General features: G+C 37.3%; 1 protein-coding gene across 2 annotated transcripts in view; it reads right to left on the bottom strand.

Moving 5' to 3' along the window:
• Positions 1 to 25,546, bottom strand: part of PRKCE (protein kinase C epsilon) — a 288,604-nt gene that overhangs the window by 5,172 nt on the left and 257,886 nt on the right. Inside the window, exons 12-15 of one of the 2 annotated variants that reach the window (XM_088052704.1) lie at positions 22,925 to 23,063; positions 20,464 to 20,652; positions 16,102 to 16,248; positions 8,320 to 8,349 (exon numbers count right to left, since the gene is read on the bottom strand). In XM_088052704.1, the coding sequence (XP_087908830.1) occupies positions 8,335 to 8,349; positions 16,102 to 16,248; positions 20,464 to 20,652; positions 22,925 to 23,063 (490 nt within the window). In that variant the 3' untranslated portion in view covers positions 8,320 to 8,334. The remainder of the gene's footprint in view (positions 1 to 8,319; positions 8,350 to 16,101; positions 16,249 to 20,463; positions 20,653 to 22,924; positions 23,064 to 25,546) is intronic. The other variant, XM_005523392.3, reaches the window with a different exon arrangement.

The raw sequence follows: 25,546 nt of genomic DNA, 5'->3' as shown, positions 1-25,546 counted from the left end.
AGAAATGTGACTACTCTCACACTTTTACCACTAGCTATCAATGGCAAATAAACTCTCAAATAGCTGAAAACAAATAGAATATATGTTATTTTCAGGATTTCATACTGAACATATTTATGAAAGGTATTGTTTTATTGCATAAGTTAAGAGTAAAATGAAAAATTCCTCAAAGCCTATCAGGGGCAATTAATTCCCCATAGTTACTTATTCCAGAAATCACTAAGACTTGTGAAGGTATTAGACAAAAAAGTGCACAGAGAAGTGCATCTAAAAAAAGAGTCCCAGTATTGATGTACGTAAATTCTATTTATTAAAAACAATTGTGCTGCAAGTAAGGAATCCCAAACACTTCTGAAACAACAACCAAAGGTATTTGCTTAGATTTAAAAGCCTACTGTGTCTAAAAATATGATTTCGAGACCAAAGGTGGTAAGAGAAGTTTTTATTTTTTTGAAATTTATAAACAATTCCATGTTGTTTTGACAGCATAGATTTAAATTACCCAATGTATTAACAGGACAAGCATGGAGGATTCTACAATTGCAAAGATATGCTAACAGGTCTCTAACTAACCAATTGATGAAGTGAGATTAAACAAATCGCAGGGAACAAAAAGGATTAAGCCAAGGTAGCTCTCATAACAAGTGCTTATTTTCAACAGAAAGATTAATTTGAGAAGCCCTCCTTAGCAGTTTAGGCACTTTCTTCCTGAAGCTATGACTGTTTTGCAAGGCTCCATTTGCTAAGACAAAACAGGTCTGGCCGCATTTCTGCTAGTATTGCTATTTTAATGTACTTGCACTGTGAATAGTCTGTAAGCCAAGAGCATGAACCAACACACAGTTGCATCATGAGGGCTCAGATAAAGGTATGAAGGGCTGTGCCTGTCTCTCAGGAGAGAAGCTGAGAAAAGGAGGAAGATCTGCAAGGTAAGGAGAATATACAAAAGAAAGAGTGCAGCTATTATCCAATTTTGAACATTAAGAAATCATGAAGATAGAAGGAAAAATGTTTAGATTGGCTGCTAAATGCGCAATTTAAAATGCAGTAATTAAAGGGGTGGGATTCTGTTTATTTAGCCTGCAGCTCCTAATACTCTGAGACACATTATTTTAAACTTTTCAAGCTTTTTTCCGGGTAAGACTTTCAAATTTCAGATGACTAAGGAAACTACAGTACTAGGAAAACTACAGCTATCCTACCAAACACACTGAAATTCCATTAGGTTTCAGATGCTCCTTTTTTTTTCTCTCTAGACCACCCAAGCATCTTGTCTTCAGCTACATGAGAGCAAGGGCACAGGAGCTACCCAGGAGGTAGCTTCTGACAGCAGGTGCCAAACTCCACACTGCACTAGCAATGACCAAAACCAGGATAATTCCAATTCTAAATCTCATCAGACAGAGGGCTGCTCCACCAGCAGAAAATCTCCTGTACTCAGAAGAAATATTGACTACCTCTTGTGCAGGACACGTGCTGGCTATTTGATCTTTTGTTTTTCCCAGCAGTGTGAATGCTTCAGAGGTCTCCTGTCTGAGCAGTGACTGTGTGACTTAGGAGACATGATCTGACTAGATGTAACACTTGAACTAATAGACCCATATGACTACTACCCATCAAGGATGACAATTTTTAAGTCAAAATCATGTTTTATTATATTCAAAGAGATAAAGATATCAGAAACTATAAAAGACTATCTCTTCATAGAACACCATTTAATCAGCTTTTGTTGTTGGCCCATACAATTTTAGACAAAGAATTATCAGGTTTTTTGAGTAAAAATTATTTTTTTCCCACTTAGATTTCTTCACATATTTATTAAAAGGTGCTGTTAATAAGCACACATTAAACAGTGGTTTCCTGAATTTTGTTTTCACTGCCATTTCAATAAAACATTAAATTTCTACCTGCAGTTACAAACTCAAGCTTAAGAAAACCTTACTAAAATCTGCATATTAATGAGGACTACCAGCCTTGTCTCTCAGTGATTGTTAAATGACTTTATATGAATTTCAACTATGAAAAAAGAAATTTAAATTGATGTTCTTATCACTGAAAATACATTCAGAAAGTTAAACCAGAGAAATCCTTGCAAGAAGGCATCTGACATGAGGGTGTTCCAAACCGGGTAACTCAGCCAAACTTGGACAACTCATCAGATGTGTCATGAGGCAAAGAGTCTCAGTGGACTCTCTTCTGCCTAATAAAGATTAAATTAGTTCTCCAGTTTGGAGACACTAAAAAGTCTCTCTCTTTAGTCTGTTACTTATTTTCATTCAATTTGCAGAAACTCACTGAAACCCTTTCAAGTCCATTGAAAGCTCAACAGCTCCCATAAGGTGCTGGCATTGTCCAGCAGCTTCAAAGGCTACTTAGAGAAAGTAAAAACCAGATGGAGGTGGTGCCTAGGAAACAACATTGCCACAAAAGACTGGGTTTTGTGTTTTAGTCTGATTGTCCTACAAATTCACAATATGCTGTTTAAATACAACTACAGGCGGCAGCTGCAGCTTTTGGTGCACAGCTCCACAGACACAGGGCAGCAGGAGCAGGACATGCCGCAAGAGTCACACTTTCTCACATGTATCACTTAATTTTATCCAGAACTTTGCTTCAGTAAGTAATAAGTGATTCCCATGTTTGACACAGTATCATCAAGAAGAAATTCTTCAACAGGATGATAAGAACTCAAACATTTTGTATTTACCTCATTGCTGATAAGATTTTCAGATTATATTTATCAAGACAAATGGAAACTCAGACATCAAACCAGGTGGTTTGAAGCACAAGGTTATGTGGCTAATCTCACATGGCACTGTCCTCTCATTCACCTCTCCTTATTATGATATCAAAAAACACTGCACAGGCAGAGATCACTTTGCACTCCCGATTGGATCTTTTCATAAAGGTGTTTAGTTTTAGACCATTTAGACCAACTATAATGAGGACTCACTTTTGCACATAACTCATGTTATTTATAAATAAATTCAGTATGAGTATTTTAAAGGAAATGGGCTAAGAAGCACAACACTTCAGGCCTGTCTTTCAGTTTATCCTCAGGATGCCTCTTCATAGTATTTGCATGTCCTGAGAATCTCTGTCAGTATTAGAAGTATTTCCTACCTTGCATGATTTCAGAAGATAAGAAATACATGTTATCAAAATAACTTTATAAGTTATTAAATTTTCTCAGCATGTTAATTGCTCTATTTGCACATGGAAGAGTGACAACACATTTGCCATGAGCTGTAATAAATTCAGCTGAAGCTTATGATAAGAAGCCTTTTGAATCCCAGTAGCTTTTATAAGTATACCAACATTCATTACTTCCAAGCAGAGGGTGAGATTTCATTCTCCTAGATTATGCTTTCATTAGAGTTAAAGGACGCATTAAGTGAAAGTAGTGGGACCCCCCCCCCCCCAAATAAAGATGTTAACAGATAGTGAAACAGTCTGAAAAGCATGTCAACCTAAGCAGTACATATTTTAATCCATTATGGAAGTACACAGATATTTAATAAACACCAAGCAAATTCACAAAACGGTGGATTTTAGAAGGGATCATTTGTGATATACTAAACTGAAACCACATTTCTATTGAAAAGGTACTCGCTTTCTTAGGAATGTAAAATGGGTCAGCTAGGAAGAAGGAATGACCTAAACAATTAGGGGCATAAACATTTAATGACTCCATGGCCAGAATGCCAGCCTTTGTCACTTTTACACGGACTTCCTCAAAACCAGAGCCTCCCAAAACCACCGCCACAAAACAAACAGCAAGGCAAACAAAATCAAAGCCCTGCAGGTTCCCTGACAACCATCCCATGTTCACGGTCTGGGCAATGAACCTCTCCGAGCAGTCACTGAGTATCTGTTGTTTTCTATGACCCTATTTGGGTATACTCATCACCACAAGTTATCTCTCTGCAGAACATGGATGGAGACAGATTTCACAGGAGCGTAAGGGGAACTCAGCACCAGCTTTCCAACTGTGGTTAGGCCTTTGCTCTCAAAATCCATTGTGTTCTTCTTCTCAGGGTTTGCTTCCATTAGGACTCAATTGTGACAGCTATTGCACATTAGCTATGCTAATACATGCATTTTTTGAAGTTAAAAAATTGCAGGGAAAGAGTACCAACTTCTAAATTCCTACACTACATCTTCCCCTTGAGGTAGGCTTCTTTGAGAGACTTAACCTCATAAGAAACAATTTTATATTTCTTCTTGGGGAGGGGAAGAAACACAAGAAGATAAAGTAATGGAACTATCATATGAAAATACCCTTCACCTGCACGATGTGATTCCTATTACAAACCTTATGATCTACTCTGTAGTGCAGATTTTATATGTGTGTCTCTCTAATTCAGATTATATTGGCAAGCTTCCATTGATATCCTCAGCTGCTCTAAGGTCATGATCAGCCATGTCACCTCCTCTCTTACATCCTGGCACACATCCAAGATTCTCTCATTTTCAGTTGTGTTCTCCTGAAACTGAGCTTCTACCACGGTTATAGCAGAGCAACAGGAATCAGGGCTGGTGCATTTGTGACAATGTGCTGAACCACCTGCTGGTGAATCCTCAAATACATAGAAGCCTTTTGGTCTTCCTGATCCCTAGCACTTTGGCACAAAGGACTATCCAGACAATGGAGCTGACTTGCAAAGAGGAGGAAAAAGTGAGGCAAGTTGGTAAACCTATGGCATGTATTCCTAAAATTTCAGTGGCTTCCAGGAGACAGCTGCAAAGTCACTGAAAAAGTTATCCAAATACAGATTAACTCTGCACAGAGGCATTTGACAAGATATATTCTGTAAAAGATCAATAGGTTTACTTTACTTTCCATTCTTTAAGCAGTCAGAAAGACAAAGAAATTAAGGAGACTGTGATGTTAGTAAATCAATGAATGATGTAATGAAATATTTCAAGACACTCTATGTGTCCTGAATAAATACTGACTACTGACTTTCCAATGTTCTATTCTGCCTACAATCACTGACACATTTCTTTACAGGAAGGTACCACATTATGGAAACCTTCCTGATGATGACACAAAATTATATAGTAGTATCTTGTGATTCTGAGCCTTCCTCTATCAAGGAGCCTTGACATGTGCATTGTGATGCTGTATGCCAAGAAACATCACAGCTTGAAAGGTAATAGTAAGATGTATAGTGGGAGCAAAATTCCAGGACTCAGTTACACACTAAAATAGTTTGCATTACAGGCCACAGAGCAGGAATGCAACAGAGTTTTTGGCAAGACTGCCTACATTTCTCAAAACTCATCCTCTTTGATGCTCTAGCTAATTAGTTAGACATGGATGATGCATATGACAGGCTTTCATACAGCAAAATGGCAGGTCTTACCTAAGACAAATGGAGAAATGATGGTTGATTGCTAAGACTACTGAATTGTTAGAGATTATAGTTTTAAGTGCAATGATCATTTTTAAGTCCTTGCAAAGACAGAGTAAAATAAAGATTTTTATCTTTATTTTAAAGATAAAGTCACATACCGACTTTAGAAAGCAGCTGAGGATGCTGCCTTTTTTTTTTAACTAATGCACACACCAATCGTGGGCTAAATAAAAGGCACTGCAGGACTATGCATGAATGCCTATTACTTCTGCATCTCAATACATCTTCTTTCCACCTTTCTTCCAGACCCTGTAACTGGCTTTTTTTGGAACACAGTTTTGTTCAGAGCACAGTATGACATAGCAGAGTTTGTAGTGACATGACTAATTCTTGGTTTTGCTACTGATTTGCTTTGAGCTTGTGTAATTTTCTCTTCATCATTCATCTCATTTTCTTCCTATTTTTGTTCTCCTATAGGTGGGCTGTGATCTCTCTATCACTGTCTACAATCTCCTGACTGTCTTTCACTTATCTGGCTTTTTGCACGGTGGGAGCCCCATCTTGCTGGGAATTTGAGATGTTAATGCAGACATGATGACACAAACTCAATCACCCTTTTTTCTCGCTCTTGTCAAATATAAGCACAGTCTTCCAAGTGTCATAGCCAGTCATGGTCTTCAAGTCCTTCTTTTCTGTACTCCAGAATTAAGCCAAGAGAACTGTTCTGTAGGTTCTTCATAAATGTGAACATGGCATGCAAGGAACAAGATCTATGCTTAAGGTTTTTTGTAAATGTTTAGACTGAGCGTTCCTCTCATCCCACGGGATTTAAGCATATGACTTCTGGAAGATGCTGTTGAGAGGATCAGTATAAAGTCTGTGCATCCACAGTAACAAAACCCCCTATACCAGCACAGCAGCGTAACAAGAGGAAAGCAGCAGCTAATGAAGTGCTAGGATTCCTTGCCATTTAAAGGTATCTTCCCTGTCCTGCTACTGCAGATAAGTAGTTACAAATCAGCTGCTTCAGTCCTCCATCTGCCTAGTAGTGCACATGTCAAAGAAATTAAATTTTGCACGAGTATGCTGAGCTGTGAACACACACACTGATAAAGTTTTGCTGCCCATTTTGGTTGAACACTCTAGTAGACCTAGAAGACCTAACGCTTGCATTAGCATAGTGAACTGCTAGTACAGAAAGTTCTGCATGAGAAATAAACCCAAAGAAGTCAAAACTGCTTTTATACTCAATGTTTACTGGACTCCAGCTGGGATGGGACTAGTCAGAAAAGGCCAGCCTTCAATGAGTCTTGATTTTTTTTTTTTTATAAATTGCACCTTCTGATAAAGAGCCAGATGTTACTCCTTCTTAATCACCTGGTGTTTTTCCACTGGCTTTTACTGACATCAAAACCAGGCCCAACCCATGAATATTATATATTACTTACATTAATATAAAGTATTTCTGTGTGAATTCTTGAGAATGTACAAGAATGCAAGGGAACATTGTAAGATTATTTCACTTAATGGTTTAAATAACTTATAAAGATTGCACTGGAGATTAAAGAAGTCAGAAAGTGAAACAGAATTTGTGTTTTTTCGGGGAAGCCCAAAAGGAAAGCAGGTACACTCTGGTTGCTTATCACCCTGTCCCAAAGGGCACCACTTAATAATGTATGCTTAACAGATGGTTATATGGACTTAATTATCCAGTATGAAAATACTTTAGTGCTACAAAACCAGGACTCAACAAAACCAAACAAATACTGACGGATCCCCAGCACAGAATCAAAAGAAGCATAATAAAAGTTGTTTAATTTATAAATATTTGGGAACCTGCAGTGCTGGGAACTAGTTTTCAAACTGCTGTAATTCTAGTGTTACAGTAATCACATCTAAAAACAGCTGCTGGAGGCACTGATGCTGAAGATAATTTAAAAAAAAACCCAAAGTCAGACTAACTGAATGAGAAATTCTGGGAAAACAAAGCCTTGTACATTCAAAAAAACCAACACTGAAATCCCTTAAAAATACCAGCTCACTTCTGATTTCTTTAAGCTGCACATAGGCTCCTCAAAAGCTATGTACTTACATCTTGGGCAAACTTGGACATTGCACAAAGTGCCAGGTTAGAAGCTTTGAAAACCTGCTTTTACTTTGTTAGAAGCTTTTACTTTGTTGAGGGAAGAGGCTCTGAGTGTTTCAGACTTCTCTATCCTGCTCAGCCACTTGACCAACTGGTCTGAGCTATGCTGCAGGCATAACTATGGTACTACTTGTTGTTCACAGCTACCTACAGCAAGCTCAGCTGAGATCTTGAACTTCATTGCCTGAAAACAACCAATGCTTCTCGATCAGCAGTCACCTGGTTAACACTCAAACCCAGAAGCAGAAAAGTGTATCTTCTATGAACCATCTGAAATTCAATATTCTTATTCATGACACCATGTGACAGGGGCAGCATGCAAAAAAAGTGTAGGAGTTCCACCATTATGACTGTCAGTACTCAAAAGTCTGTCTCAGAAGTCCACATCCATTTTTCTTCAGTTTTTCTTAAAGGATGTATATTAATCATTTTGACAGTCTACCCCACTTCTAAACTTTTTTTTTTTTTTTTTGTATATCAATATTAATCAACGTGGTGTCACTCTCAGAAGAAAGCCCGCTGTTTTCCTATGCCTGAAATGTCTGCAGCAAGTGGGAAATACATCATGGGCAATGTGTAATAATGGTACATGAGGGTCTGAGGTCTCAAGATCACTCCCCAGTGTTTTGTCTAAGCAGTAACACTTCATGCAAAGACATGCAGTATAGCCCCTTGCGTGCCCATCTGCTAAATGCTCATTGCCATGCACTGATGACTGAATGGAAATATATTATGAAACTGAAGGGACACCTCAAGGTTATTAGGCCTAGAAGTGGACCTACCTTGACATTTTCCCCATATTGAAGGCCTTACCTTAAAGAGGGACATTCACACTGAAGCAAACTTGAAAAGAGAGAACATTTATACAAAAAGAAATTTACTTGGCCTGTAATTTCCTATGTTCCTTCTGGTGCTATTGAATGATATTGCATTTTACAGGATTTCTTCCCCACAGCGTACAGGCAAAGTCATAATTCTGCATGGACGACGATAAAATCTACTGTCACAAAAAAATAGAGGCGTGCCAAAGAACCTTCACCAAAACAGTATCATGACTTCCCAACACCAGGTAAAAAATCCCTCGTTAAAAAGTAAAAAAAATCTTTGCCTGTTATCACTCATGTATGAAAATGAATCTGCAATTACAGAACTTATGTTTCAGGCTAACATACTAGAAAGTTTTCTCCAGAAACGTAGTCCCTCTTTAAGGATTCCAGCCGTATTTCACAGTAAGCAGATGGTTGCTGCAGCAATTTGAACACACTCCTCTCTAATTGAAGACATTTTTCAGGAGCCATTCAGTGCAGCACCTACCCACGGAGCAGGCACAGCCTCTACCTGTTTGCCTGTGCAAACAGCCCAGCTGCACTCTCCAGAGATGCTGATTTGTATTTGCTACTTATTACCCAGCTTCCAAAAACTGTGGGCATCCAGCTTCTCATTCAGTCATAGGCAACAGATTGCCAAAATTTGGCCAGTTTTTCACTCATTCAAGGGAGAGGGAAAAGAAAATTCACGGTGCTCAGTGACTCCAGTTGTAACCCACAATCATTGGCTACGACTAGAATTTCGTATTTGGGAATGACTTTATTTCAAACCTTTGCTGCAGTGCAAAACTGAAAGAGGACACATTGCTGGCATCCTTAAGTCAAGACTTAACAAGGGAGTTCAGGTTCACAATGGAAACTGCATACAGACAATGTGACTCAGATAGTGATAACTAAGGGGGGAGGGACTTCGATAATGGTTTATCATTATCTTAGAGTTACTGGAGCTGAAAAAGGTGTAATTTGAGGCTGAGAGGAAATCTGCTAACACTGAGGTCTGGTATAGCACAAGAACACTCTTCCAAGGGAAGTCCTAAGCATTCAGTCAATTTAAAAGCAGACTGATCTTTAGCATGTTTTCAGATGTTTCTCAGTCAGATTTTTTTCACTGGCCCTTAACTTTGCCTGTGATTATCACAGAAGGGAAATTGAAGTGAAAAGATATTAGGTGATGCAGCCTGGATCACATAATGAGTTTCTAGAAAATCTGGTGGAGGAACTTACATATTTTGCAATTCTTGGGTCTCTGGTTTTACCTGCTAGACCAACTCTACCCTAAGAAGTCAGAACGGAAGAAGGAACATACAATTATTCATAAAATATTCTCAGTGACGTAACAATAGAAATTGAAGAGGCTTCAAAATGAAGGAAAGTCATATTAGATGAATAGCCAGCAGCTGCTCCATAGTGCAAGACACAATTCTGCAATAGGCTATCTCACTTGTTTTATCTCTAATGCTCTTGAGGAAAGGGAGATTTTAGAATGGAAAACCAAAAAATTATGGATGCACTGAGAAAACTAAAATAATGCATTGTTCTGTGAAAGCTACATGTTGACAGTGAATGATTGTAATATGATTATTTTGTTAACCTCATCTCCATAAAGCCAAACTATAAATGGATTGCCACAGGCACTGATAAAGCCATTAGTGAAGAAACTTTGGCTTAATTGCTAGAAAGAAATACATATGGCAAACATCTGCTTTACTAGGCTTTGTATTACCCTCTGGCTGAGAGTTCTTCAGCTCTTTCATGTTGAGGACATCTTAAGACAGTGTCTCAAATTTTCCCAACCCTGACATCGAAAACAGGGTAGATGAAAGTGGCAAGTCTGTCTGTCTGTATGCACATTTGCAGGGATTGACAGTGAAAACTCAGTCTGGAAGGACAGGAGTGTGCCTGTAATGAGACTGTCCTTGCTGCACAGTGCCTGACAGCTTCCTCTGCCTCACAGCTCATTGGAGCACATGGAGCCACTGTGACCAAGAAATACGAGAGTGATTTTATTCTGCTTGTCGAATTCGACAAAAACCAAAAAGAAAGCCTCCAGAGGGCTGGAGCACATCTCCTGTGAGGAAGGGCAAAGAGAGTTGGAGTGATTAGGCCTGGAGAAGAGAAGGCTCCAGGGAGACACTATATTGTGGACTTTCAATACTCAAAGGGGGCTTAAAAGAAAGAGGAGGACAAACTTTTTATTAGGGCCTGTTGCCATAGGACAGAGACTAATAGTTTTAAACTGAAAGACGGTAGATTTAAACTAGATGTAAGAAAGAAATTGCTTGCAATGAGAACAGTGAAACACTGAAGAGGTTGCTCAGATTGGTGATAGATGCCTCATTCCTGGAAACATTCAAGGACAGCCTGGACATGGTTCTGAGCAACCTGATACAATTGAGCAACCCACTGCAGAGGGGTTGGACTAGATGAACTTTAAAGGTCCTTTTCAACCCACAATATTCTACGATTCTATTAAATTGATGCTCATATGAGGCTACCACTGACTTCAACCAAATGAATAACAAATTTTGGGCAGTGATTTTCCTCCATCCCTGGCAAGAGGGACTGTGATATTACACATATTTTTGCCACTTGTGCACTTGTTTCTGGGCTTCACTCGCTGATGCTGCTGACATGTCAGCAGGCCACAGGTGTACTCTGAAAAGCCTACAGCTGGCCAGCTGTACTCTCAGAAATGGCACAAGGAATTTCTTGCAGGGAACTATAACAATCTAAAATTCATCAATACACATTACAGCTGAAGCAGCAATCTGTTTCTGTGATTGACTTTAATGAGTAGTTTGTTATTTGGTATGGATAGACAGAATCATCCCATCATGCCACTAAGCAGGATCTACCACACTTACCACCACATCAATAACTTAGGTAAGAAATTGATCTACTGCACCATTGTTTTAATTTACACAATGGCAAATGCAGTTTGGAAATAACCAACTCAACCAAGCCAGGAATATAGCCATGGAAACAAAGAAAGATGGAGAGCAGAGAATCACTGAATGTTGCCAAGATCTTTGTGATTCTTGGGCAATGAATATGCTATGTTGCAAACCATAGCCTGGCCTTGTGGCTACTAATCATGGAAATTTCAGTGGAATAAAATTTTAATGGAATAAAATTCCAGGAAGAATATATGCAAAAAAATAGCTCAACAGAGGAATAAAATGCCTAAAAGGGTTTTCTATCTCACAACAGTTGCTCTGGAGAAAAGATATCGTACTTATTGCACATGCAATTACATATTCACAACTGCATTCAGGGAAGAATAATATTATTCAGAAATTTTCAAGAAAGGCTCTAAGAATTAGATTTCAAGAACAGTAAAAATGATCTTCAAAAGACACTCACTGCAAGGTCACTGGAGCTTAGATGTAACCAGTATTTTCTGCCTAGCTGCTCAAAAGTTTGCTTAATTTCTAATGTACGTGCTCCAGAGCTATGATGCTTTTTTCTAACTAGCTTAGCATTTAGAATAGCTCTATATGGAACAAACTCTCAGTATAGTAAAGCATAGTACATATATATATATATATATATATGCAAAATTCCACTGAAAAGCCTCATGATCCTAGATTTATGAGAGGAAGAGTTGGCAGATAACATGCACCACAGGACTGAGCCCCAGTGCATTTTAACCCCTCTATATTCTCTATTCCAAGTCATTAACTGGAGAAGCAAAGACCCTTCAGAGCAGGTTTCAGAGCCACCAAATCTGCTTCCATTGTCTCTACCTAGGACAGCCTAGGGTGGCACTTCCGTCACTGTTTATCAATCTAAACTGCAGTTATTTGTATGAGTTCTCTGTTCAGGGCACTCTTGTGAGCCTTCGAAAAAAGAGACAGTTTTTCAAAATCCTTTTGGTAATTTTCACTCTAATGCTGGACACATGAAGAAATATCAGCTTCCAAAGCATCATCAGAATAATCAAATAATGTACAAACTAGAAAGACGTTAACGGTATATTTCTGGCATAATTACATCCATCCACTGTGTAAATCAGATTTTAAAACAAACAAACAAAAAAAACCTTAAAAATTCTGGCTAATGAATAGCCATGCAGGTTTTTTTCCAAACTCAGTTGAAGAATTCAGAATTAAGGCTGACTGAGCTGAAGTGGCATACCTAAACCATGGAGAAGTACAGGCCTGACCAGTACTACGTAATATAGCTCCTCAGAAAATTTATTATGGCAGAGAAAGGATAGTAGGATAGTAAGCCAGCTGTGCTAATCAAGGAACTCGTGTATTGGGAAGAGTGAGGCAGACCAGAGCAAGGCTTTTTCCACAGCAGCACCTCCATGACCTCCCTTGGCAGATTATTCCATTGTCTGATGGGACCTCAGTGTTTGACCATTTCTCCTAATGTATTTACTTGTTTAGTGTCATCACTTTACATTGCCTGGAGCTCATTTTAACACATCTTATGTATTGTTTTATTTTGAAAGTGTTTATGATATAATCATAAATATTCCCCCCTTAGTCATCTTACTGGTTGGTCAGAAAATAGAAGACTACCTGTGTAAATATATACATTCCTGCATGAGCAGAACTTTGTATATGCATGCAAAACTCAATTTAAATGCACAGATTACTATATATATACAATGTACACTTCCTTCCCAACACATATGCACACTCAGATATCACATGCAAGAATGTCTATTTTCTGACCAATAATCTGACCTCTCTTTTCACAGCTCTTTTCACAGAACTAGGCCCTCCTCAACACAAGATTAAAATAATTTTTAATCCTCTCTTAACATTACAAGTCACTTTTAAATAATCAACAGCCCTTTATTAATACTAAAAGATGTTAAAAAACATAAAACATTCCAAACACAGGCATTAGTTCTGTTTTCTCCATAGTTATTCCACAGTTATGGAACTGTTATGTTTGTTAATCTGAGTCAATGAATCTCAATGCTACACTCACAACTGAATCTAGACAACTCTCTGCATAGATTTTAAAGTAGATTTTATTTCACTATCATTCACCTTCTTCCCTCTTCTCGTAATTTTTCAAAGTGAGTGCAATCTGGTCTATCTTGGCCAGTGTACAAAATTACTTTTATAGCACTTGAAATTTACTGCCCTAAATTTCTTTGTCATTTCTCAAGTTGAATAATTAATAATTATATTTCATTTGTGTGGTCTTTCTCTCTAGCCTGGTCTATATCCTACTTCACTTTCCAGGTAATAAATACATAATTTAGTTTTAAAAGGACAAATAAAAATTTCAAGTATGATCTTGCTCAAAGATTACTATACAACATAAAATCCAAACAACTGTAAAATTTATACACTTGGCACAAAATAGCTGATGGATCATAAACATGGATCATAAATATATAAGGTATGCTCTTTCACAGAGTGTAAAAGTTATCAGTAAAAGCTGATAGGACCCAGTCACTGGGGAAGATACCTTAGAGTGAGCAGATTGAGAACATGAAAATAAATAAGAGATGCCTGTAACACAGAGTACATATTATCTGAATTTACCACCATATTAAAAAAAAGAGTTCAGAAAAAAATCCTAGCATACAGAACTACTAGACTGCAAGAATCAAATCTGGTAAAGAAAGTTGGTAGATACAATATAGAAAGAAGTAGCATAAAAATCCAACATTAGAGAAGTATCCTGAAGAAAAACGAGCAGTATTGTCAATAAAGATGTATAAAATCACCCTAAGAATTATTAAGGAACAGAAAGCTGCCCTAAAATATTACAGAGGACTACTCTGAAATAATCTGCAACCACTGAAACAAATGATTCAACTAAAATACCATTGAAGAAAGCAGAAAAGAGGAAAAGGAACAAAACAACAGGAGTTAATGAAGTAGGACTGGCTTTACAATATAACAGCAGTGAAATAATTACCAGAAAGAGAAAGAAACCCACTGAGAAGGGAGAAGGCATTTATATCAGCAATGAATAAAAATAACTGATATATGAAATGCCTTCTGACTTTTAAGGACTGCCACAGTGGGAGCACTTACAAAAATAATAAAGGCCTCGTAAAAGTACCTATTTTGAAAGTGACTGTGCATCTTGATCATGAAAGGAAAATAGCCAATAAACAGACTAGACAAAAGGAAACTGGAAATTAGATGCAGGCATAAAGTGAAAATAATTCTTCAATAGTTCATCTTGATTTAATAACAAAACTCTGATGAATACTGAGCAAAGCAACAAAAAATATGGTGAAATGAAAGGCGAAAATCTTGTGAAAACAAGAAAAGACATACACAAATGCGACTCAGCTGAACATGGACTACATCCAACTGCAACTATGTGAGAGCTGTGGAACCTGAGTTGAAAACAGCCACAGTACTAAATAGGCTTCAGAATGATACTAAAGGAGTTAATTTGGGGTTTACACTCCCTGAAGCAGTGCAGAGATTTGTACATCAGCTCAGACACCAGCTGCAACCTTGCCACACCTCTAGAGTGGAGCTGGGTAGCAGGATAAGGGACTGGCTGCACTGCTTCCAGGAGTGGGGCTGGCTCAGGCCTCCCTCTGCCTGGACATACGGCACTATAAAGTTTCCATTCTCCAACAAATACATTAAGAAAACCTTCCTCATGTGATAACATTATATCTTACTATTTCCGCTAGAAAAGCATTCATAAGGGCTTTCACTCACAGTTGTCAATCCCTTTGAGCTTTTTCTGCACAGCTACAGAGAGAGCCAGAGATTTCCCCAGGAGTGGACTCAGAGGAGCTGCCTCAGGCTCCTGTTCTGTACAGTCAGCCCTGCTTTCAACATCTACACAAGGAACTTGGGGAAATGCCTCTCACTGAACTCAAAGGTATTACATGTAACATACAACAATTCCTCAAAAACAGAGGGGACATCTTCACCTCTGAATTTAATTCAGGATTCAGAGTTGAGACCTAAGGTTTTTATTTTGCTCATTTGTTTTGCTTTTTGGGGTTTTTAAATACCATTGTAAACGATCGAAATAAACAAACAAACAAGTACTTTGACCATACTCACAGGCAAATCAAACATTTTGATTAGGAATGTGCAAGATCAAAAGATGCAAATCAACCTCAGAGGATTTATCATAAAATTAGCCTCTTGCACTATTTAAGCACAAAAGTAACTGCACACATTCTGTGACATTCTGTTAATTGTAAATATTTTGATCCAGAGGAAAAACTATTATAAGTAAAGTATTTTTGCTTGGCTTTCATGCTTTCTGCAGGTGAGGCTACTATTTAGAGATTTTTGCTACTTTAAAATAGAAATACTTGGTTATTATTCAGGAAAATGGAAATACATAAATTTATCTAATCATAATGCATATTTCTTTCCCTTAAGAGGCTGTTTTTTCAAGTTTCTTCACTTAAAGTATTATCGATTATAAATTCTTGTCTGTGTTTTACTACAAAATCCAGTGGCCAGCAGCAATGCAGAACTATAAAGAATTCTCACAGAAAGTATAGACAGCATGTATCAACTGAAATAATAATTTCTGGCTGTATCTTTAAGAACACAGAAAATAATTAAAAGCAGTGTCTTGAACTCTTTCATGGTTTATGTGAATGAACATGAATATTTTCTCATGCATTAAATATATTCCTGACACTTACCTTAACAGAAACAATGACAAAGAAATCTCAGTGCCATTTTTAAGTTACCGTTTCAGATCCCAAATACTGCATTAGGTAATCTCATTTCTTAGAAAAGCCAACAAGTAGAATTGCCAAACCAAGTTTTCTCTGAATGTTATACAAACTGCTACTTACAATCCGAGGTTTGAAGGGCGGCTTGATTTTCCTTTGTTCTAGAAGAACCCAGTCAATTTCCTTGAAAAATGGATGCTGCTTAATTGCATCTTCCCCATTTTGTGATGCCACACAGCCAAGTCGCTTGTTGGGATTTTTTGTCATGAACTACAGAGTGTGGAGGGAGAGGAGGGAAAGGTTAAAACATGAACGGCAATACATGGAAATCATTTGTCACTCAATTACACACTATAATTCTTAAAGACAAGTTTTTATAGACAGTTCCCTTTCAGAAGGTTATTTCTTCTGGCCCTCCAAATTTCAGAGGTTTCAGCCAAACTATAAGATTTAGAGACTCCAAACTGTAAATTTACTGCAGGAAACTCTTTCAGTTTATTGTTGAGACATCTTAATTTCATGTGAGTGGGAGTGCTAAGGGAATATGTTCTCTTTCAGCGTATCTAGTTCCAGCTTTAGCCAAAAATACTAAAGGAAAGAAAGACAATCTTAAACTCTACAGAGAGAAAAGTAATCAGTACTTGCAGAAAAATTCCCTTTAGAATGGGATGTCATGTCCCCCATAACATAACTTGCACACTCTCTTTCATTTTTAGTATACGATTAGTGTCAGCAATTGGAACTAACTGGTCTCCCCTGGTGTGGTAATTAATAAACTTCTCACATTTAAACTATTTACTATTCCTATCAGGAAAAAGCTGTGCAAGTGGTGTAAGACACTGGTATCAACTGATGTCAGCTCATAATACTTTACCTGATTTTTCTTCTGTTATTTTTTTCCTTCTTTTATTAGCAATTGCTCTACTTATTTTCTAATTTGTGTGGACATAGAATTATTGCAATTCTAGTAGCTACAAATGCTATTCTTATACAGACAAACACATTAGCTCAATAGCTTTGCTATAATTTCATATTCAGACATTATATAACATTTTTAAATTTAGAAAATGTATACAAAGTAAACAAAGTGTAATAATTGTTCAGTACCTTTTCAACCTATGTATGACATTATACTATACTTCTGTAGGGAAAAAAAAACAACTTAGAAAAAAAGAAATCACTAATGCATGCCCTTGCTTTAGTACTCCAGTTATTAGGAGTAAGGAGCTACTTAAGCCCTTAGAATTATTTTAGATATCTAGATCAACCATCCACAGAAGAATACTCTAGCTATCTATTCAAAGGTATAACACAGATCAGCAAGGCAATTCTGTCTGTGATTTCTGACATACATGCGCCATTCTGAAGATGATCCTTCTCTTTGGTCTTGAGTTCAACTGCTCTGCAAGTTCTGCAAGTGGGCAAGTCATATCAAAACTACAGGTAGTATTTTCTATAAGCAGGAGAAATAAATTTTTTGAAAGGATTACTGTGCTTTGGTGAGGTCTCTTGAAAAACCACAAAACATATTCCTACATTCCTCTGCTTTATTTTATCTCTAGGACTGGAGCGAGCAGGCCAGGAACCCACAGCCTCATGTGTTCCAGAAACAGAACACAGAAACTACAGGATATGCTTTTTGTACCATATAATCCAGGTATCAAAGAAGTAAAGTATGATCCTAGTATCTGCCATGCTTTATCTTTGTTTTAAACTGGAGACAGGGAAAGCATCTGGACATGTAATTTTTTAAGTAGCCCAGAACATGAAAATGTGACTAGACAGTCCAGTTTACTGCTGTACTTCATAAACTTCATGAAACATTGAAATGGATGATGAAAGAGAATGTATTTTAAGAATGAATAATTAAACAAAAATATCATATGCATATATGATGAAAAAATATCAAACTTCCAAAGCAGACATTTAATTCCATTAACTTAATCCCTTTCTATTTCTGAAGCAAAGGCTGAAATTTATTCCCTGTTTATCACCAGCATCAACACTGATGCAGCTGGCAGGACAGATACGGCTGTTTACTGCACTCTGCTGAAGAGATGGTTGCAAATGGAGCTGACAGCCATAGCCATAAGCCTTTTTATTTTCCCATACTAAGGCAGGAACCTCCTTTTCTGAATGAAGAAGCCTTTTAGGATCAGCATTCCTTAAATGAACTTAAATGATAACAGGACAAAATGATGCTTAGGGCCTGAATCAAGGATCACTGGGCTCCCCAAATTTTGCTTCGTGAAATGTATCACACACTTTAAAAATACAGTTCTACTTCTCTAGCCAGAGACTGTCATCCTGGTACACAGGGAACACACACTGTAGAGACAACATCTCTCCATTGCTTGGGAAGAAGCAGAGAGCCAATTTCAATGAAGAATTGTTTTCTTTACTACACAGGAAAGAATTTAAATAGCAATTCCTGTCAATTCACAAAAACAGGACTAGTAAGATATGTGGATTTTCATGGAATAAGAAACATGCTGCCTTGTAATACTGAGCCTTAATATCATCATCAGTGTTTTGTTGGAAATAACAGGAAAACTGTTTCTTCAGAAAATAAGACAACATTGTTATTTAATACAAGAGAATGTCTTCTTATTAAACTTTCCTTACGTGCTGTTTGAAGGCATGTAAAAACACACAGTTTCTAAAGAATAAAACTCATGTCTCAAAGCACAATGTAAGGAAACAAAGTGTTCCAAAGTTAATCCCTTGCTACCATTCAGCAGTAAAATACATAGCCGCCTCTTTCTTTCCTCTGTTTTTCCTGTTCTTCATATGGACAAGTATCAGATGAAGAACACAAGTTTCAAATATGTTTCACACCACAGATGTGTAGGCAGCAGGTTGCTAATCATAAAGAAATGAATTTTTTTTATGGTGTAAATTGCGACAGCTCCATTAAATTGTATCAATTTATGCCTAAAAGGCTGTGACTACAGCAAGATACAAATCATCATTCCTACTATCAAAATGTAGATCCAGGAAAACAGCCTCTGAAAATTCTGTAGAAAAGTCAGCTTTAAAAGAAAATCCCCTGGACTACAATGAAAATCAGATGTAAGTATGAAAACAGACAACAACCCTTCCTTTACAATGTGCCAAAATAACCCCTGAGCCCTAGATTTTAGCCTGAACTCTGCAGCTCAAGTCCATATATTTAAATTGCTGAAGTGAAATAATCAAAGGGTCTGGAAACAGAAATGGTTGCATGAAAATATCATGTGAGCTAACAAAAAGTAGTCAGAAAGCTATTTGGGGGAGAAGAGAGAACTATTAATAAATTACTACCAGCAGCAAAAAATCCTCCATATTCTCACTACAGTGAATATAGGAAAAGAGATACTTCAGCAAACATTTCCAAGAGGTTAACTTTGACTTCTGCTTTGAATCATTGTTAGACCATCTCTCTTTCTCAGCTAGAAGGAGCCTGAAGACATTTTCATTAAAAGGTAAAGATGAGAATTTCTGCAGAATGTGCTGTCCACTGGTGTAAAAATCACAATTGGTTTATGTTTTATATATAATTTCAAAATAACCCTGTATGAAGATCTCTGCAGGATTTTACACTATCAGCTGCCTTCTTAATTGAGTCCCTCTTACTCCAGATGCTGAAAGAAAAATATGTGAAAAGGCAGAAATATTCCAGTTTCAAAGACGGTGGAAAAACGGAATAAATAAAAATCAAATGGTTTTTTAAAGCCCAAAATCATTCTCAGGTTTTCAAATTATGAGGATTGGCATACTGCTTCTGTATTGTTTTACTTTTAATTTTAGGATGGAACTAGCACAGAAGAAAGAATTTATGTGTCAGTGTCATATATGACTTTATAAACCTGACTTTATAAAGACAATCTAAAAACTGAATTTGCCCAGTGGCACAAACTGGCTGATTAAAAAAATTGGGGCATTTGGTGACACAAGTTGCTGTCAAGTCACCACTCATACTGAAAAATCCCAACGAGAACAGAAACAATCACACTAAAGTAAGACTACTTATCATGTGATCTGTAAAATAGAACATGCAGCTGTAAATCAGGTCTCCCATCTTGATGACAGGGGAAGAAAGGAAAAGGGACAGGAAATTTTGTAAGCAGGTTAAATAAAAAACATTTCTTCTTTAATTATGTAGTACTTCTCCCACTCTAGTGATGGGAGCATGCGGCATATAAAGTGTCAAAGTGATAGCACAGTTCTAGCTGGTTGGGTTTTCCCTGAAACATGAATCTGCAGTACACAGATTTATTCAGTGTACAACTGCATGGAATACAAACATTCTGTTCCTTTCCCACAGGCAGTGTAATTTATCCCAGGCCCCATTATCCTAACAGTGGCACTGTGAACTGTGCTTGAACTCCCAGTGGTGACTGCTCTCAACAACTTTCAGCAAATTCAATTTCAATCAAGGAAAAAACCCAACAAAACAACCCCCCAAAAACGCATGAGGAGGAAAGCAAGTAATGGAAGACTCACTGCTTTTAAAATGCTGACAGCTTCTTTACTGAGCCAGACTGGATACAATACATCATCATGAAGAATGGATTCAAAGAGATCATCCTCATTGTCAGCTTCAAAGGGGGGTTGTCCAGCCATCATTTCGTACATGAGAACACCCAGAGCCCACCAGTCCACGGATGGACCGTATTCTAGCTCCTGGAGGATCTAGCATAGAAAAAGAGATTGGATTGAAGGGACAAGTGAGACACCTGTCGTAGCTGCACATTTGCTATTTCAGCATGATCTAGCCCTTCTATGCCCCAGTGCCTAAGCAGACCTGAATCATACACTTATTTCAGTAACAGCAGGCAGGGTTTCTTACCCATGCAATTTGCGCTAACACAGCTAAGTGTCAATGAGATGCTGTTCTCAGAAGTACTGATGGAGTTTATCAGTCCCCTGAGTAAACAAAAGAGCTGCATATCCTTCCAAGCTGTTTCAAGCAGGTCACACTATAGGGGAAAAAAGATCATATATACAAAACAGACTGGTGGAAAATGTGAAACATTTCTTTGTCTCTATCTTGAACAAACCAAACTGAACCAGCTTCTAATGCTGCATTGAGATAATCTGAGAGATTTATTCTTGTCCTTTAGGTAGAGCTGGAGGAAGCCAAAACCATTTTTGTTCATGTTCCTTTTATAGCATTAAACCACTGCACAAAATATGGCTGTAGAATTCACTTTAATTGTGCTTGTTTTCAGGAAAAACTGGCTACAGCTTCTCATGAAGCACAAGTTCAATCTTGTAGCAAATATCTTTAGCAGCAAGCAATAGTTCAGCATGATGGAGTTTTATAGTAGCAGTTGGTATTACAGAACTACTGTTGTGCCAAGAACAAGTTTGATTCTTGTCTTCTTTTCACTGGAAAGAAGCTTGCAGTTTGGCTGCACTGGTTCAGCATGACAGGGAACCAGGGAAAGGGGAGTGTGTGCCTGCTTAAGGTGAAACTGGCTACCTTAAAATGACTTTGAATGGCAACAAATCCTTACACAACACTTTAACAGTGCAGTAAGAAATCCTGTGGTGAGCTGCTTGGGCTTAGTGCCGTAGCTGGGAATCAAGACCAATATTAAACCAAATTCAGTCTTAACATAAAAACACAAATGAGTTTAACATTTGGATACACAGATCTGGATCCCAACCACATTCTTCATTGAAAGAAAATTATATTTTATAGCCACCAAATACAGAAAATCAGATGTATACTTTTCAAGAGTTCTGGGCACTATTTGGAAATCAGACACTGTTAAAGAAAAGGAAATTAAAACATATCACCATGGTGCAAGAGAAAAAGAAGCAGGAGCTAAATTTCTGTACTTGAGACATTGGAAGCCTCAGTAAAAGTTCCTGGGCTCTTATTATTGCTTTATTTTCAGTAATAATTTTCAAAGAATTTGTCGAAGGACTCAATTAGTATACTGAATCAGAAAAAAATTCATAAAAGCCAAAACTACAACACTGGTATTTATTTTCTTTTAATGCTGAAATACTTTTCAAACCTCTGTAAGACACACCTTTATATTATGATAATTTCAAGACGATTCACACCTTATCAATTGTGCTACCAAAGTTGGACAGCGATGAACACTAACAGTATGGATTTATGATTTATTATCTCTAATGAATAATAAATAACACTTTTCCCCACTGCAAATTCATGTTTGATGAAAGACAAACCAACAACACTCTTCAATTAAAACTGTACACTGAATGTTCAAGTGGATAGATGCACAGGTTACTAACTCAACTGAGCAGACAAAGTCTGCCTAGCAGAATAACAGTTCAATATTGGTTCGTTTTAGGCACTTTGAAATGCACGTCATAATATTAAAATCAAGGATATGTAAAAGCCACACAGCTATTTCTTTAATTCAGTGAACATCTTGAAATGTTGCCAACTAATATGCAGCACCTATATCTAGTTTCCATCTTTCTGTGCAAGTCTACGAAACAGCGCAAGCATAGTGTCTTTCACTCACAGATATTTTAAAGAAAGGAAAAAAATTATATTCCCACAATGGCCATAGACAAAATGACACCAAACACATGGTTTCTTCTGAATGAATATGTTCTTTTAAACCTCACTAAAAATAAAAACATTTTTATAACTGCTAAAGATTACTAAGATTGCAGTACTCAGTTGCATCTAGCACCTTAAATGCTGCTAAAAAATCATCATAATAATGCTGAGTCAAAAATAAGCAAATTGAGAAAAATAATTTCAGGAAACAAATACTAGAAAAAACTCTCCTATCATCAAGGAATAGTGCTTGTGAGCAGTAGAGTAACCATTGCAAGACTACCTAAGCACAACTGCAACAGTCTAGTCTGCATCTTAAATATTTTCATCTACATGTGAAGAGTGTCTAAAATTACACATGTAAGAGTCTGATGAATAAGAATATCTATAGTCTTAGTGCACTGCAAAAAATACCTCTGGAGCTATATAGTCAGGTGTGCCACAAAACGTCGTGGTGGTCACTCCATTCAGAATCCCTTCTTTGCACATCCCAAAGTCAGCCAGTTTACAGTGGCCTTCTGCATCCAGAAGAATGTTGTCCAGTTTCAGGTCCCTGAAACACAAAGGCCTCAAATTAAATCAACTCTCAAATTTTGATCATGTGCTCTTGAATTTCATAATAAACTATAGAATTTGACAAATAAGTAGTTTCCCAAACACCACTGAGAAACTGTCCTTCACATGTGTGCATGAAAAGTTGGTAATGGTCACTAAACAGACCTAGTTAAAGGCAATAAAACAAAGAAGCAGACAATTACAAGCATTTTATAAGGCTTTTACTCTCTAGCTGCATGAAAGCACAGTGTTCATATATTCAAGGTAGCATCAGAAAATTTGGGAAAGATCTGTTTCTTGCTTCCTACAAATCTATCATTCTGTCAATGTGGAATAGGTCAGTGAAGCCATTCTCTCTTTTTGCATTAGCACTAAGCAAGGAGTACCAATTTATCCATACTCTAGCATACGGGTTCAGTCAATAGGTATTTTCAAACTTGGATTACTTTGAATTTGATTCTTCATGTACAGTAGCAATTCAAGTTCAGGTTTCTGAGGGATGAAAAAAAAATGAGAGGGATGAAAAACATTTCCATCCTTAGGAGCACTATTTTCTACAGCTTAAGGCTGCTCAAAAATAATTTAAAGGGAATATTTTGAATTCATTGTTAAGCAACATATATTAGCAGCTGTTTCTGATCACTTGTTGTACAAATGCCTTTGTGTCAAAACCACATAAATGTCTGCTTATTAAATTGGGTTGACAAAATTATATGGTTGAGAAAAGGATATCCACCTTTGCTGTCTTGCCCTCTGCAATATTTTCTAAATATACAATTGATGGTTATTACATAATCCAACCTAGATGCTAGGTACCATTTAACTTATCTGCCACTTGCCTTAGATTTAATTACAAAAGGATGTGGAAAGTCAGTACATAAAAGAACTCTCACTTGAATTAACTGCCCCCTACCCTCCCACCAATTAAAACCTCTTCATCATGTAGAAATAATAACACAAACATAAAACAAAGGCCAAAAAACCCCACTTATATTACATGTGCATCAAAGCAACATTTGATTTTTATATTCCTGTGTCAGCTTTTAGGTATCTCTGATGTATATTAAAGATACATAGTATATTTAGACATAAAATAGGTAAATATATCTAAATATATCTACGTGGTATTATATGTATGAATGCATAGAGAGGTGAGAATCAAAATAAGAACATGTCTTTAGGTGACTTTGTCAACACTTTCTGATTAGAATTCTTTTTCCTAGAATATTCAGACAAATTTCCTTAGGTTGAACTGATGAAGATAAAAAAAAAAAAGTGTATGTGTAGGCAAGTTCTAAATCAGAAAAAGGAATAAAATCCCATGCCAGCCTCTGTAAATGAATTTCATCCCAAAAGCCTATGAAAAGGTGAGGATTTTTTTTCAAAAATCCTTTATGACAACAAATTTGACCTGAGTGAGGGATGGAAAGTCACTTTACTGAGAGAATTTCTTCTAGAGAAATGTCTCCCTATCAGATCCCAGCCTTCAGAACCACAGGCACCAAACATGGTGGAAGCATTTATGCACATTAATTGATTAAACAGCCCTTCCAAGGCTGTAGTATTTTAAGAGTTTTTGTAGACATGTCCAAGGCTACAATATGCTGGGATTTCCCTAGAAATGTTCTTTTCTGCCTCTCATATCAATTTCAGTAGGTGGATTTTAGTGTTTCCTTTTTTTTCTTTTGACACTTGTTAAACATTTTTAAACATGCTGACCATATATTCCTCAAGCAGGTACACAGGCCAACATAAAAATCAGCTATTTCTGGGGCACAGTGGACTTGCTAGTCAAGGTCTGCATAATCACTGCACATCTGCAATGATACAGCTACAAATCAGATACTGGGAAGCACTGGAGGACTTACTGTGCATGTAGAAATAGTTTGTGTTATGTACATGTTACAAAGTGGTTTTGTGTCTGACATGGCACAACAAAGTCATATTTACCTCAGAAACTGTAAAACAACTGTCTCCTACATAAACTAGCTATGTCAGATATGGTTTATGTGGCTGAACTATACTCTGGCTGTAGAAATGTTTATTGTAAGCAATATCGCCTACATCATACTTTGCTGTCTCTGGATTAGCTATGCTGCTCTTGCAGGTCCTCAGTGGTCACCCATGTATGGCCCCTTGGAGCAGACTACATATTTTATCATTCCTTAAGATCATTAATTTCAGCAGTTCCTAAATAATCCAAGATCCAGCTGGCTGCAACATAACCCCCTACGTATAACCATTTAAACCCTCAAGTAACCACCTCTTCCTACCTCTGGAAAGTGATTTGTGAGAATTGATGCCAGGGCAAACAGGCATCAATGGCTCTGTGTCCCCCCTACAAGAAGTCAAAGAAACAAAACAAAGCTCCCTGTTTCAAAAATCATGTGCCTTCCCAAAACTGCTCCTTTACAAGTGCTACAATAAAAAGACCTGCATTCAAACAGGACTATAGCAACATCAAATATAACGTGATCATCA

Source organism: Pseudopodoces humilis, chromosome 3 (genome assembly GCF_049639895.1).
Source record: "Pseudopodoces humilis isolate 2021_Gansu_Grassland_sample_001 chromosome 3, ASM4963989v1, whole genome shotgun sequence".
Classification (NCBI taxonomy): Eukaryota; Metazoa; Chordata; class Aves; order Passeriformes; family Paridae; genus Pseudopodoces; species Pseudopodoces humilis.
The sequence above is the reverse complement of the archived record's forward strand: the minus strand, read 5'-3'. Positions and strand labels throughout refer to the sequence as shown.